A 13576-nucleotide genomic window follows, 5' to 3' on the forward strand; every position below is an offset into this window, starting at 1 on the left:
ATCCACTACAATCCCAGTCTTGGTGTCACCCAATGATTTGCTAATCCATTTAACTACATTATCATCCAGATGATAAACATCAGCAGATCTGGGACCGATCCCTATGGCATAGCGTGCATCCCAACTCAAATATGTAACGTTCTTTTCTCTAACCATCTATATATACAGTCGCTCTGCTTGGCAAGTGGGACACGTGGCTGTGAAACACTCTCAAGCCACCAGATAAAGCTTAAAGTCAAGGCTTTCATTTTGATCGTGCCTAGATGACCAACATGTAGCTGCTGCAACACTTCAGCTCTCAGCCTGAATGGTACATGGACAGCTGGTGACATAGTCGCATCTGCACTGGACTTTCGAGGCGAGTGGCCCCAGGTTCGAATCCAGCCAGCTCCTTGCTTTCCATCTGCGCTGGGTTGAGCATCGAGCTAGTCACTCAGCTTCATAAAAAAAACAGACAAAAACGCTAAAGAAATGGCAAGGTTGCCCTCCGATGCACCTCAGGGCATAGAGAGGAACAACAACAACAACTGGGTGGTACAATAATTCTCAATCGCCATATAAGGCAACCCCCATCAAGGGCAAGTTCATCCGGCACTGGTAAAAATGGGGTAACTGGAATTCCAGCCATATTGGGTGGCCATGTAAACCTAAGACAGTGTGGGGTCTTTTCTGGTTTTCTTTGGATCATCTTTCTCGATTTGCATTAGGGAGAATACATCAAGAGGAACGTACTCTTCTGTAAATTTTCAGGTATTTCCTTTTCCAAGGGTAAAGAGTGCAATCCATCATCATTTCCAAGATGAGTTGTCCTCTTGAATTCGATCTTGTAATTGCGTCCTGCAAGAAACAGAGCCCATCTCTGTACGCACGTGTCTGCTGATGTTGGAACACCCTTCTGTAGATTGAAAATGGACACTCGTGGTTGATGATCAGAAATGAGGGTAAACCTTCTCCTATAAAAGTACTGGATGAAACGTTTTACACCCCAAACCAGACTCAAGACCTCCCTTTCAATCTGCGCGTAATTTTTCTCTGCAGCGGTAAAAACATTTCCCTGCAGCAATGGCTGCCATCACTCATAACATGAGACATCCCTGCTCCTATGCCTTATGGCTAGCCATTGTGGGCAAACTGCACTGGATGATGTGGATCATAATATGTGAGTACAGAATCTGACATCAACATTTCCTTTGCCTTTTGGAAAGCCACCTCACACTGTTATGTCAATTGTCATTTCTTCCCGATCTGCCGTACTATGTCCAAGGGGTGGAGCACAGTAGCCAGGTTTGGCAGGAACTTGATATAGCTATTGACAATTCAGAAAAAGGACTGCAACTGTGACACATCTTTTGGCCTTGGGCATTGATCACTGCTTCAATTTTCTCAGCACACTTATGTAAATCTTGTGTGTCAATGGTGTTACCACAGTAGTGATGGTTGGTTTACAGAATTCACACTTTTGCATCATGCTCTGAGACCATAATCGTCTAAACATTTTAACATTGTTTTAAGATTTTGGAGATGTTCCTTGTCATCCTCACCTGTAACAATGATGTCATCCAGGTAACACAGAGGTGCCTGGGGAACCTTGCAGCACCAGGTCCATAGCTTTCTGCTAGAGAGCAGGTGTAGATGCTACTCCAAAAATAAGCTTATTCTAGCAATAAAGCCCTTTATAAATGTTTGTGGGGAGAAACATTTTGGACTCTCCTTCCATCTCCATCTGTAGATAGGTCTCAGCTAAGTCCACTTTATCGAAGAGTTGCCCTTCAGAAGTGATCATTTCATGATCACAGGAGGGAATTGTCAACCTGAAATTATTAACCTGTTCAGTTGAGGAAAAACACCAGAGACACGAAATTACCTCTGAACCGGTTTTTATTCAGAGAGGAGATCGCAGCCCCACGCACTTCGGGTGTAAGGTAGCCAACTCCCAATAAGGTCATACTTATACCCAAAAGCAGGGTACTGCTTGGGCAATTATGGTTACCGATTCAAATTCCTCAATCCATTGGCTATTGCATAGCTAAGCATGCGAAATACTTGGAATAAGCATAGACGCAAGCGTAATACTTGGAATGGGTGTGAACGCAAGCAAAACACTTGAAATAGGTAGATAGCTCAAAGTACTTTGCCGAACACATTGTCTTGTGGTCGCAAACTTCCTCTTCTTTGTGGTTGCCACATGCTGTCTGGTATCTTACCTTAGCTACCTCTTCCCTGTTCTCCTACACTTCCCCAATGACGTATCCTCTCCCTGATCCTGTCTACAAATTCTGCTACACTTACTCCTCGCCCACCCCTTCTACACGTACCCCTTACCCTCTTCACATTCTCACAGAAAGGTTTGCAAAGATATCCTTTATCCGGTGCAAAGGGCATTGGTCTACTTTTAGTGCTGGGTCGATGGTTACTTTAGAATGACCACAGAAACGATCAGATCCATCCTTCTTGTCTACTGGGACTAAGGGTTCCACTCAAACTTGAAAAGTATTCCTTCAACCTCCATGTGATCAAGCTCACTGGCTACTTTATCACGGATAGTATAAGGAACCAGGCAGACTTTATAAAGCTTGGGTGTGGCATTCCCATTGAACATAATTTTACTCTTGATTTGCTTGAGTTTTCCACTGCCATCCTTGAGCTCTGCTTTGGCATCATCCAGTACCTTTTGTAATTTGCTTTACAGTTGACTCTATTGCAGGGGATGTAGCATACAAATGGTTAATGGATCTCCAATCAAGTTGTAATTGACTCAGCCAATCACAACCCCACACTGTTGGCCCTCCTGTTTCTACCACATACAAGCCTAATGTGGCTTGTTGGGTGTTGTATGTACGAGTATCCTTCCTGTAATACCATGGGCTCCTACCTTTTTTGTGAGCTTCGTGTGGCATTTTATCAAAGATCTTATGAAAATCCAAGTAAACAACATCCACCAACTTTGACTGGATTCCTTGCTGTTTATTTGTTTCATGGATGTCTGTGGGAAGATGTATCTCAGGATTGTATCCTGTATACATACTTTGATAATAAATGTATTTTGGATTTTGAGATCACACAAAAAAAAAAGAATTTCAACTGGTTTATCAGGCAAGAGTCCCACTTAAGGAAACTATGTTAACTTCGGCCTGTTTTATCATGTGCCTCCTACATCTCTTGAATTACTCTCAGAAACCCCAGGCATTACTGCTGTACCATTTGTCTCCAAAGGGTTCCTTTACCTTAAGTCCCTAACTAAAACCAAATCTTTCCTCTCCTGCTCCAATTACTCTGCAGCTCAAATGAGATGTCCTGGACCTGAGCATCAGGCAGAGAACTCAGCCTTTGGGACTCTTGATCCTTGTGACGGATAATTGTGCCCATTCAGCTGACTATGCCATTCCCAATTTCAAGTACATTCCTCTTCTCTCCCCCCTTTTGAAAAGCTTCCTGACCCGTGGTGCCACGATTCGGTTGTTCATCCTTCCTACAGCCCTGACTCTCATCCTCACAGGGAGCAATGATATTCTTGGACAAGCTTAAAGAATTGAGTTCCTTCAGCACTACCTGTTGGATCACCCCACCTGCCTTAATTGCAGTCGCACCCTCTTGTCGCTGGCCACAGACCGAACATGAAGTAGTCCTGCTTGTGGGTGAGACTGCCTTCTTAAACACATCGTTCAGGTAACTTTCCCCCTCCTTGATGCAGTGCAGTGCTTGAAGATCAGGTTCCAGATCATCAACTTTAATTATACCTCCACTACCTAATAAACTGACTACTGATGATCCCATTCTTAATCTTCTCTTGCTGTAGCCCATCCACTTCAAGGTTTGATGTGTTGTGCACTTATAGATGCTCTTCTGCACACCACTGCCGCAACACATGGTTATTTGAGTTATTTTTGCCATATTAGCTTAAACCAGTCTGACCATTCTCCTCTGACTTGTCTCATTAAAAGGTGTTTCTTTTTATTTTACCCCACAGAACTGACACTAACTGAATGTTTTTTTGTTTTTCACACTATTCTTTGTGATCTCCAGAGACTGAAAATCCCACCCCATCTGGCACCAATAATCATTCTCCATCAAAGTCACTTAGACCATATTCCTCTCCCGTTCTGATGTTTGACCTAAACAACATCTGAACCTCTAGACAATGTCTGTATCCTTTTGTTCATTGAGTTGCTGCAACCCAATTGGCATATTAGATGTTTGCATTAATGTGCAGTGTACTTAATAAGGTGACTGCTGAGTGTATTTCAATATTTTAGAGCATTCTTTCCTTGATCTTTCAGCCCATACATCATCCACAATCCTCAGAAAGGGCTGCCAGTTAATGATGGACTATCCCAGGAAAAGAGAACTGCAATATCTGCAGGAGATATGAGTTGTCCCTTGGGAAATATTTGAAGGACTAAATAGCCCCCTTTCCATCAGTTCTCCTGTCCACAAAGAACTACTTAATCTAATTTCCAAATCTTGGTGCAGGTCTTGGGTCTCCAAGGACACTTTTATGTGTTTTTTAATGTGGTGTGGGGTCCCGCTTCCACTGTTCTTCCAGCCAGCGTCAGGAGTGTCAGAAAGTATATTTTCTCCAAGGGTCCGGATTGAATATGGGTCACTGGATGGATGTTTTCTTGAGGCATTCCTTCTGTCTGTGTGTGTAGATGAGTGTATTGGTGGTCTTCCCTCATTGTGTCCTGTTACCCACAGGAATGTAAAAACCCTTGCTGCGAGCCTCGGACATGCAAAATGAAAGAGGAAGCACAGTGTGCTGATGGGGAATGCTGCCAAGATTGCAAGGTATTTCCAACACATCGGTCATCTCTACCTTTCTTCAGCAAACGGGACTCTAGAAACTTTCTTTTCCATTCACTGTATCTCCTTGCATCTCTGTGCGTCTAAATCCATGTATTCTCTCTCTCTCTGTCTGTGTGTATGTCTCTCTCTACATGTTTATCATTTTTTCAGTCTCTTTTTCCCTCTCTCTCCTTGTATTTCTCTTTTGTTCTCTCTCCTTCTCACTCACCCTCGCTCCACCCCTCTCTTTCTCTCTCAATTAACCTTGATTATTTTTGTCTCTTTTCCTCTCTCATTGTCTTTCTCTCTCTGTTTTCCCAGACTCACAGATAGCTACAGCACAAGAGAGGCCCTTCCACCCAGTGACTCCTTCCTGACAATCACGCGCCCATTTTTATACTAAACTCCCCAACTCATTCTATGCTCCCCACATTCACAGCAACAGCCCATATCTCCAAGACTGCCCCACTCACCTACACACCAGGGTCGATTTACAGTGGCCAACTGCATGTCTTTGGAGTACGGGGGGAAAGTGCAGAGCCCAGGAAAACCCATGCAGTCACAGGGAGAAAATGAAAACTCGACACAAACAGCATCCAATGGCCAGGATTGAATATGAGTCACTGGAGCTATGAGCTCTGCTACATCATCACTGTGCCAATCCATTTCCCTGCATTCTCATCTCTTTTGCTATGTTTCTGTCTTTCCCTTCCTCTTTCCCTGTCACTTCCTGTCTCTATCTTTCCTCTCCCTTCCTCTAATTCTCTTTCTTTGCTCTCTTTCCATTTCGCTCCTTCTCTCCTGTCTTTTTTTAACCCTCTCTTTCTCCCCCTCTTGTTTCCTCTCTTCATTCTCTCCCCCATGCTCTCCCTCCCTCTCCTTTATTCCTTCTCTGTAAATGTCTCTTTCTCATGCTGGTTCTTCATATATTTCTGTCCACCTCTCCATCGCTCTCCCCTTATCTCCCTTCTCTCTCCATGTCTCTTTTCCTTGCTTCCCACACATTTCCTCTCTCTGTCTACCACACACACTGTTAGGCATGTTTTCGCTTGAGAGTGCCTCATGTTCTTCTTTGCACGCACAGGAAACTTGGGTCGTCGTGGGAAGAGACTAAATGCTCTTTATCCATTGTTCTCAGATCAAAGCCGCGGGCTTACTGTGCAGGAGTGTGAAACATGAATGTGATCTTTCAGAGAATTGCGATGGCAAGTCCAACAAATGCCCACTAGATGCGTTCCGCCAGAACGGATCCCCTTGCAAGAGAGGGATGGGCTTCTGTTACAATGGAAAGTGCCCTACTCACCAGGACCAGTGTGTGTCTCTGTGGGGCTCAGGTTGGTTCATTTCTAATAAGCACTTCTATATATTTTGTTGTTCAGTTGTTTAGTTGAGTCCAAATCTTGATGACCATAGGGTCCATATGGCTTTCATGGCAAGATTACAGAAATAGATTTGCCAGGCCTTTCTTCCACACAGATACTGCTTCTGCCCAGGTTGGGAACCAGCCGGATTTGAACTCAGGACCATTTGCTTCGAAGTCCAGTGCTCATGCCACTACACCACCGGCCAGCCCATATACTTATATATATATATACACTCTCTCCCAAACCTCCACTGCCCGTCTCTCAACTCAAACCCCATGCTCTCTCCTCCAAAGTAACTCCCAATAAAGTAATGTTTAAAATTTGCTATCCAGACGTCTCATCTTCATAAATGTTTCCAACCCTGAAATCCTCCTCTCCACTCCTCCACCTCAGACTATATCTCAGAATATATACTCTTATCACTTTGACAACACTAATATGGAAAATAATAGTTTGACTCAGAGAACAGCTGGGTTTCACTCACCCTGTATCCTACAAGAAGGTGCAATCTATAGGGCTAATATGTGAACTGTATTCTCTGTCCTCACTGAGATCCATCACACATCCTCCTCTACAATCTCAGATGCACATTCCACATGTGCTTCAACTCATCGCTGATAGAGACAATCATCTGCCAATTTGACCAGTTCCTACCCTCACCTCATTGCAACTTTCATCCATTATGTGGCAGTGTTCTCCAGTAGCTGGCAGAGTGCTGCTCATAGTGCAGTATCAATAAATTTCTCCGTGATTACAGCTGCAAGAACTCGAAATGAAGCAGTAGAATATGCCACAGTGCAAATGATATAACTCAACAGTACTGGAGAAACCTGTGCAGTGAATCCTGCAATTGAGAATCTTGATTTTTATAGGGATATCCCAAACAACATTAGGTGGCCTGGTATACATTAGAAGGTAGTTAAGCATATTCTACATCAGTCTATTACCTTAAACAATACGGTGCAGGCATAATATGCAAGCAATATCTTAAGGATCTCGTCCTGAAACATTGTCTTTTACTTCCTTAGCATGACCTCCTGAGTCCCTGCAGCATTTTGTGTGTGTTACAAGCTCTCATATACACACACACACACACACACACACACACACACACACACACACATGCACACACAAATATATATATGCTTTGTGTGTGTGTGTGTGTGTGTGTGTGTGTGTGTTGTTCTTAAGGGAATTGTCAGCTGATAGAACCTCCTGGAAGGCTGGTGGTAGACTGAGGTCGTGGATAGGAGGAAGTTCAGGCAGTTCATTCAGGATGGTGGGGTCTGCGTCAGAGTCCTGATTAAGCAGGGACTGTCAATATCCCTGCTGAGTTACTAAAGAATGGAGGGTACATGTGTATGCACACCTCTACCAGTACATCACCAAGGCCTGGACTGACGAGAACATCCCACAGCAATGGAGAAATGCAAACATCATTGTCATTTATAAGAACAAGGGTGACAAGGCCGTCTGCGGCAATAGTCGGGGCATATCACTCCTTTCTGTTGCTGGAAAGGTCCTGGCTAAGGTGATGCTTCAGGGGCTCATCAGCAACATCACCGAGTCAATGATGCCTGAATCGCAGTGTGGATTTAGGAAGAACAGGAGCACGATCGACATGATCTTCACAGCCCGGCAGCTTCAGGAGAAGTGCCGGGAGCAACATCAGGACCTGTTTATGGCCTTTGTCGACCTCCCCAAAGCATTCGACGCTGGGCAAAGAGAGTCTTATGGGATGTCCTCCTCAGGTTTGGCTGTCCCAATAAATTTGTTAACATTCTCCACCAGTTCCATGGTGGGTTGACTGATCAGGTGACCTTGGGAGGACAAGAGTCCGAGCCCTTCCTTGTACGTACAGGGGTGAGGCAGGGGTGTGTGCTAGCGCCAATGCTCTTTAACATCTTCCTCCTGTGTGTTAACAAGCTTCTCCACAACGAGACTGAAGACAGCAACGGTGTGGCAGTGGATGTCAGATTAGACAGCAAACTCTTTAACATCAGAAGGCTCCACGCAACCACCAAACTCCACAGAGAATGGGTCCTGGAGCTGCAGTATGCAGATGACTGTGCTCCTGTGGCCCATGCTCCAGAGGATCTTCAGATTGTCCTTGCTGTGGCAGTGAGAGCGTACAGCAGGATGGGGCTGACTGTCAATACCAACAAGACAGAAGTGGTTGCCAATGGAGTACCAGTGTCCCACCCACCCTACCTGCCTTCACTGTTGGTGATGAAAAGCTGTCAGTAGTAACACCTGTCAAATACCTGGGGAGCATTCTCTCTGAGGATAGTGACAGCATCCAGAGCCTCATTAAACAGGCATCAGCTGCCTTTGGGAGACTTTGGCTTAGAGTCTTTCAGAACAGGAGCCTTCGTCCCTCCACAAAGGTCACTGTACACTAAGCGGTCTGTGTCACCACCCTCCTTTATAGCTGTGAAGCTTGGGTAACCTACAGCCGTCACATCAAGACCTTGGAGCACTTCCACATAAGCTGCCTTCAGCGCATCCTGGGAATTCCCTGGCGTGAGCGGGTGCCTCACACTGAAATACTTGTAAAGACCAACTGCAGAAGTATCACCCAGCATCAGCTGCAGTGGCTGGGGCACGTGATAAGGATGCCCCCATGTCGGCTACCCCGCAGAGTGTTGTACGGCCAGCTACATCAAGGTTGACGCTCAGCTGCAGGGCCGAAGAAACGCTATAAGGATCAGATGAAGAATGCTTTAAGGAACTGCAAGATCAGACCCGAGGACCTGGAGGATGTTGCTGCTGACCGTAACACTTGGCGACAGCTGTGTAGGGACGGGGTTCGTATTCTGGAGATGGAAAGAACAACCAGAAGACAGCAGAAGAGAGCCAGGAGAAATGCAGCCATGGTTGCCATCACTACCACATATACATGGCCCACCTGCAATAGAACTTGTGGGTCCAGGATAGAACTGTATAGTCATCAAAGATCTCACCGTTAAAGGAGTGGACATCATCATCATGGGGAGGGAGAGAGAGAGAGTGAAAGAGAGAGATACAGTACGCATGTCTGTTTTAACTTTGTTTTTTATCCCATAACTTTTTGGCCGTTCCTATTGAATCAGATTTCACATATACAGTATATCACAAATATTCTGCTTAAGTCAGCTGAGTTATTCTGGTTCCTAGCAAATGATCCTTGCACCTGAAAGCAAGATATTAGTTGAATGAAATGAGGGGCAATACAGTGCTACAGAGATCTTTGTTCTAATATATGGTGAGGGTCAAATGAATTAAAGGATCTTTGTGTTCCCAGTATTATTAATTTAAGATGTTGAGGGTGTGGGAGGTCCTTTACGAGATGAGTTGAATACTATGTACCTATGTGTTATGGACAGATCCAGCTGGACTTGCAAAAGATGAAATAAACTTCTTTTCCTGTTGAAATTAACATGTGGCCAGTGAAGCTCTTTTGCTGGATAGTCACGGGTGTGCTCAGGGAAGATGGCTCAAACAAGTTGTCTGCCAAAGCTCCTGTAATTGGTGCTACAATAGTTGCTAGGTTATCTGTTTCAGTAGTTTTGAAGACTATCAGACTCCCAAACCTCTTCCACCACTACCTTCATCCTCATGGTGAATAACATGGAGACCCGATTGTTGTCCAAATTCCATTTTGATCAACAATGCAGTACAAAATGGATCATTTTTATTCTATTTGTGTTACTTCCTGTAAAATTTGTGTGTAACTGTGCACATGCCAATAAACTCAATTTTGACCTTGATTTTGACAATGTACTTTATGCCATGGTTAATCCTGCAAATATTTCGTTCTTTTCTATCAGATGCTCGGCAAGGAGTCAGTCGATGTTTTCAAAGCAATACAGCCGGTGCTCAGCACGGTTACTGTAAGAAGACAACCACATACCAACCCTGCAAAGCTAAGTGAGTGTCAGTAGTGAATCAGTCATTTATAGTATTTACTCTCCCTCCCTCCCCATACTCACTAGATGGCTGCTCAATATACTGCATATCGCACAATTTCCCCAGTCCTCTGTATAATAAAAGTGCATGAACTGGAATTGTTGATGACAATATGTTAATTATTTTACATATTATTATACCATAGGAGGGCACCTTTCAGCCCATTATGTTGATGCTATCCCTCAGAGAATTATTACTTCCCTCCCTTATTTCCCTGTAATCTAGTCTCTCCCGCAGGTCCATCAACTTCCCAGTGATTTTTCCACCATTGATGATCTGTGGTGGGGAAAACAGGGCTGATGCTTCGGAGCTGAATAGTCTGTTGTGTTTATGGGAAGTACGTAGATATCTAGCAACCTAGCATTAAGTCAAGATTAATAATGAGAACTACACATGTCCATCACATCACTTTTGTATCCTTAGTGACAAAGATGAGGAATGTCTCTGGGAGTTAGATAGGCAGGAGGTTGAGCTGATTACATGTAGAATCAGATTTATTTTCACTTATTGAAATGAGCTGTTTTATGGTAGCAGTACAGTGAAACGACATACAATTACTATAACTTGCAGCAATAAAAAAATGTAAAACAAAAGAAATAAGAAGGTGGTGTACATGGCTTCATGGACCATTCATAAATCTGACTGTAGAAGCTATTTCTGAATTATTGAGTGTGAGTCTTCAGGCTCCTGCACCTTCTCCCCAATGGTAGTAATGAGAAGAGACTGTATCCTAGATGGTGAGGATTGTCAGTGATGGATGCAGCCTTCTTGAGACACCACCTCTTCAAGGTGACACGGGGCTCTCTTTGGCTTCCTGCAGCTTCTACAACCATAAGACCTTAAGACAAAGGAGCAGAAGTAGGCCATTCGGCCCATCAAGTCTGTTCTGCCATTCAATCATAGGCTGGTCCAATTCTTCCAGTCATTCCCACTCCCTCGCCATCATATATACACTACTCACAGATTGCTTCATAGTTACTAATTTAAACCCAACAACACCCCTCTATTGGAAACAAGTTTAAACACCAATCACCTCTCTCTTCCCTTTTCTTTCATTCCCCACCCTGGCTCCCCTCTTATCTTTTTTCTTCCCATCACTTGACCATCACCTGCCCTTGGTGTCCCTTAGTCCCATGGTCCACCCGTCCTCCTATCAGATTCCTTCTTATTCAGCCCTTTATCTTTCCAACCTATCACCTCCCAGCTTCTCACTTCAAACCCCTTCCCCCACCCACCTGGCTTCACCGATCACCTGCCAGCTTGTGCTCCTTCCCCTTCCCCCATCTTCTTATTCTGGCTTCTTCCACTTTCATTTCCAGTCCTGATGCAGGATCTCAGCCCGAAACATTGACTCTTTATTCCATTCCCTAGATGCTGCCTGACCTGCTGAGTTCCTCCAGCATTTTGTGACTTGCGCTAATATTATTTTGTGACTGTACGTGCAGTCGTAACTATATGTCTGTCTGCTGTGTGTGACTATATGTATTGTGCTTTGCACTTTGGCCCAGAATGAACACTGTTTTGTTTAGCTGTACACTTGTTGAATGTCCATTAAACTTGATCTTGAGAACAATTGAGGCAATGGTTGGGTGGTCTCTGTCCGCTGTACCTAACACATTCTCCTGCCTCCACAGAGACATAATGTGTGGGCAGCTATACTGTACCGGTGGGGAGATGACACTGCGTTATGGCTACAATACTCTAACGTTAGGAAGAGATGAATGCCGCTCCTTCATAGACAAAGCTGGAGTTAACCCAGGACTGGTGCAAGATGGAATAAAGTGTGGAACCAACAAGGTACTAAAATGAATGTGAAATAAGATGCGAAGAGTTAGTTATTTATTGAGATACAGTGAAGAATAGACCCTTAAAGCCACACCCCCAACATAAATCTAGCCTAATCGCGGGACTATTTACAAAGACCAACTAGCCTGCCAACCGGTGCATGTATGGACTATGGGAGGAAACCAGAGCACCCGGAGGAAATCCATGGGGTCACTGGGACGATGTAGAAATTGCTTACAGACAGTGGTAGGAAATGAACCTGGGCCATTGGTACTGTAAAGCATTGTGCTAACCACCATACCACCATGCTGCCCCATACCCGCAACGCAGAGTTGGGAGGTGGGCTACGATTTTGGTCCCGGACCCAATGTTTGTTCCTTTCCTTTCTCAGGAGCCACAGCGTTTGAGTTTCTGGTCTGTGGCTTTACCTTGCAATGCCATTGCTTTCTGTTCCTTGTGTGCAGAACTTTTGCAGGCCAAAGAAGAGGCCACTCAGCCCATGGGACAAGCTTCCTGACACTGGGGTTTGCCTGGGAACGTGTGCAAGCTCGTGGATGCACCGTCAGGTCAACTTCCTTCTCAGCAGCCTCGGCTCAGTTGTGGACTGCCCCTGCCTGGCTGAGCCAGGTTGGCATTAGCAAGGAAAGCTCTACCATCTAAGTGGGAATAAACACAATTCACCGTCTTACAGCTGGGAGGGCCATCATTTGCTGTAGAATGCCAGAGTGATACAAGATGGAATGTCCCAGAGTGCTAACCATCAGTCGGCCATCTACACTGAAGAACACTGAACAACACAGGCCCTTCAGCCCAGGATGTTGTACTGACCTATATAATCAACCTCCCCTTCCCTCCTACACAGCCCATTACACTCCACTTTCCTTGTATCCATGGGCCTATCTAGGAGTTGCTTAAAATTCCCCCAATGTATCAACCTCTACGGCCAGCCCTGGCAGTGTTCTTCAGGCATCCAGCACTCCCTGTGTAAAATACCTACCTCTGACATGCCACTGAAACTTTCCTCCACTCACTTTAAGTGGATGTCCTCTGATTTTGGCCATTGTTCTCCTGGTAAAAGAAAGGAACTGTCTCAAAGTCAGCATCTTTTGTGCAAATCAAAATCTTATCGCACTCTATCAAGTTGCTTCTCATCCTCTGTCGCTGCAAAGAGAAAAGCCCCAGCTCGCTCAGCCTCCAACAATCCAATATAAACCCCACTTTCCTACACCCCCATCACGCCGGTGTTCACCTCCATGCTGGAGGCAAATTACAGTGCCCATTTAACCTGATTTGTGGGAAGAAACGGGAGAACCTGAAGGAAGCCCACCCCATCGCAGGGAGAGTGTGCGAACTCCGCAGGGACAGCACCCGAGGTCAGGATCGAAACTGGGTCTCTGGTGTTGCAGGGTAGTAGCTCTACCAGCTGCGTGGCTGCGCTATGCTTAGGTCCCAAAAGCGTTGCCGTTTGCAGAGGGCACTCACACCCTTACCTGGTATCTTCCTGCCACCCACGCCAAGGGAAACCATGTCCTGTGTCAGAACTTCCACCACCCTCCAGGAGAACTCCACTCCCCATCGCTGTACTCACTCCTCATCCAGGCCCCATTGGCTGCCCCAGTACCAGTGGCACAGAGGGCAACTGCCCACTGAGGCCGGGACTGTGAGGAAAATTGCCACCAGCCCCTAACATCCGCTGA

At 45.2% G+C, this 13576-nt stretch overlaps 1 protein-coding gene across 1 annotated transcript in view; it reads left to right on the forward strand.

The window, feature by feature from the left end:
• The window catches only part of LOC132391949 (zinc metalloproteinase-disintegrin-like crotastatin), a 94306-nt gene that overhangs the window by 47886 nt on the left and 32844 nt on the right, over nucleotides 1-13576 (forward strand). Inside the window, exons 13-16 of the mRNA XM_059965759.1 lie at nucleotides 4696-4785; nucleotides 5921-6116; nucleotides 9956-10055; nucleotides 11729-11891. Coding sequence (XP_059821742.1) covers nucleotides 4696-4785; nucleotides 5921-6116; nucleotides 9956-10055; nucleotides 11729-11891 — 549 coding nt within the window. The remainder of the gene's footprint in view (nucleotides 1-4695; nucleotides 4786-5920; nucleotides 6117-9955; nucleotides 10056-11728; nucleotides 11892-13576) is intronic.

The sequence above is a fragment of the Hypanus sabinus genome, chromosome 1, assembly GCF_030144855.1.
Source record: "Hypanus sabinus isolate sHypSab1 chromosome 1, sHypSab1.hap1, whole genome shotgun sequence".
Classification (NCBI taxonomy): Eukaryota; Metazoa; Chordata; class Chondrichthyes; order Myliobatiformes; family Dasyatidae; genus Hypanus; species Hypanus sabinus.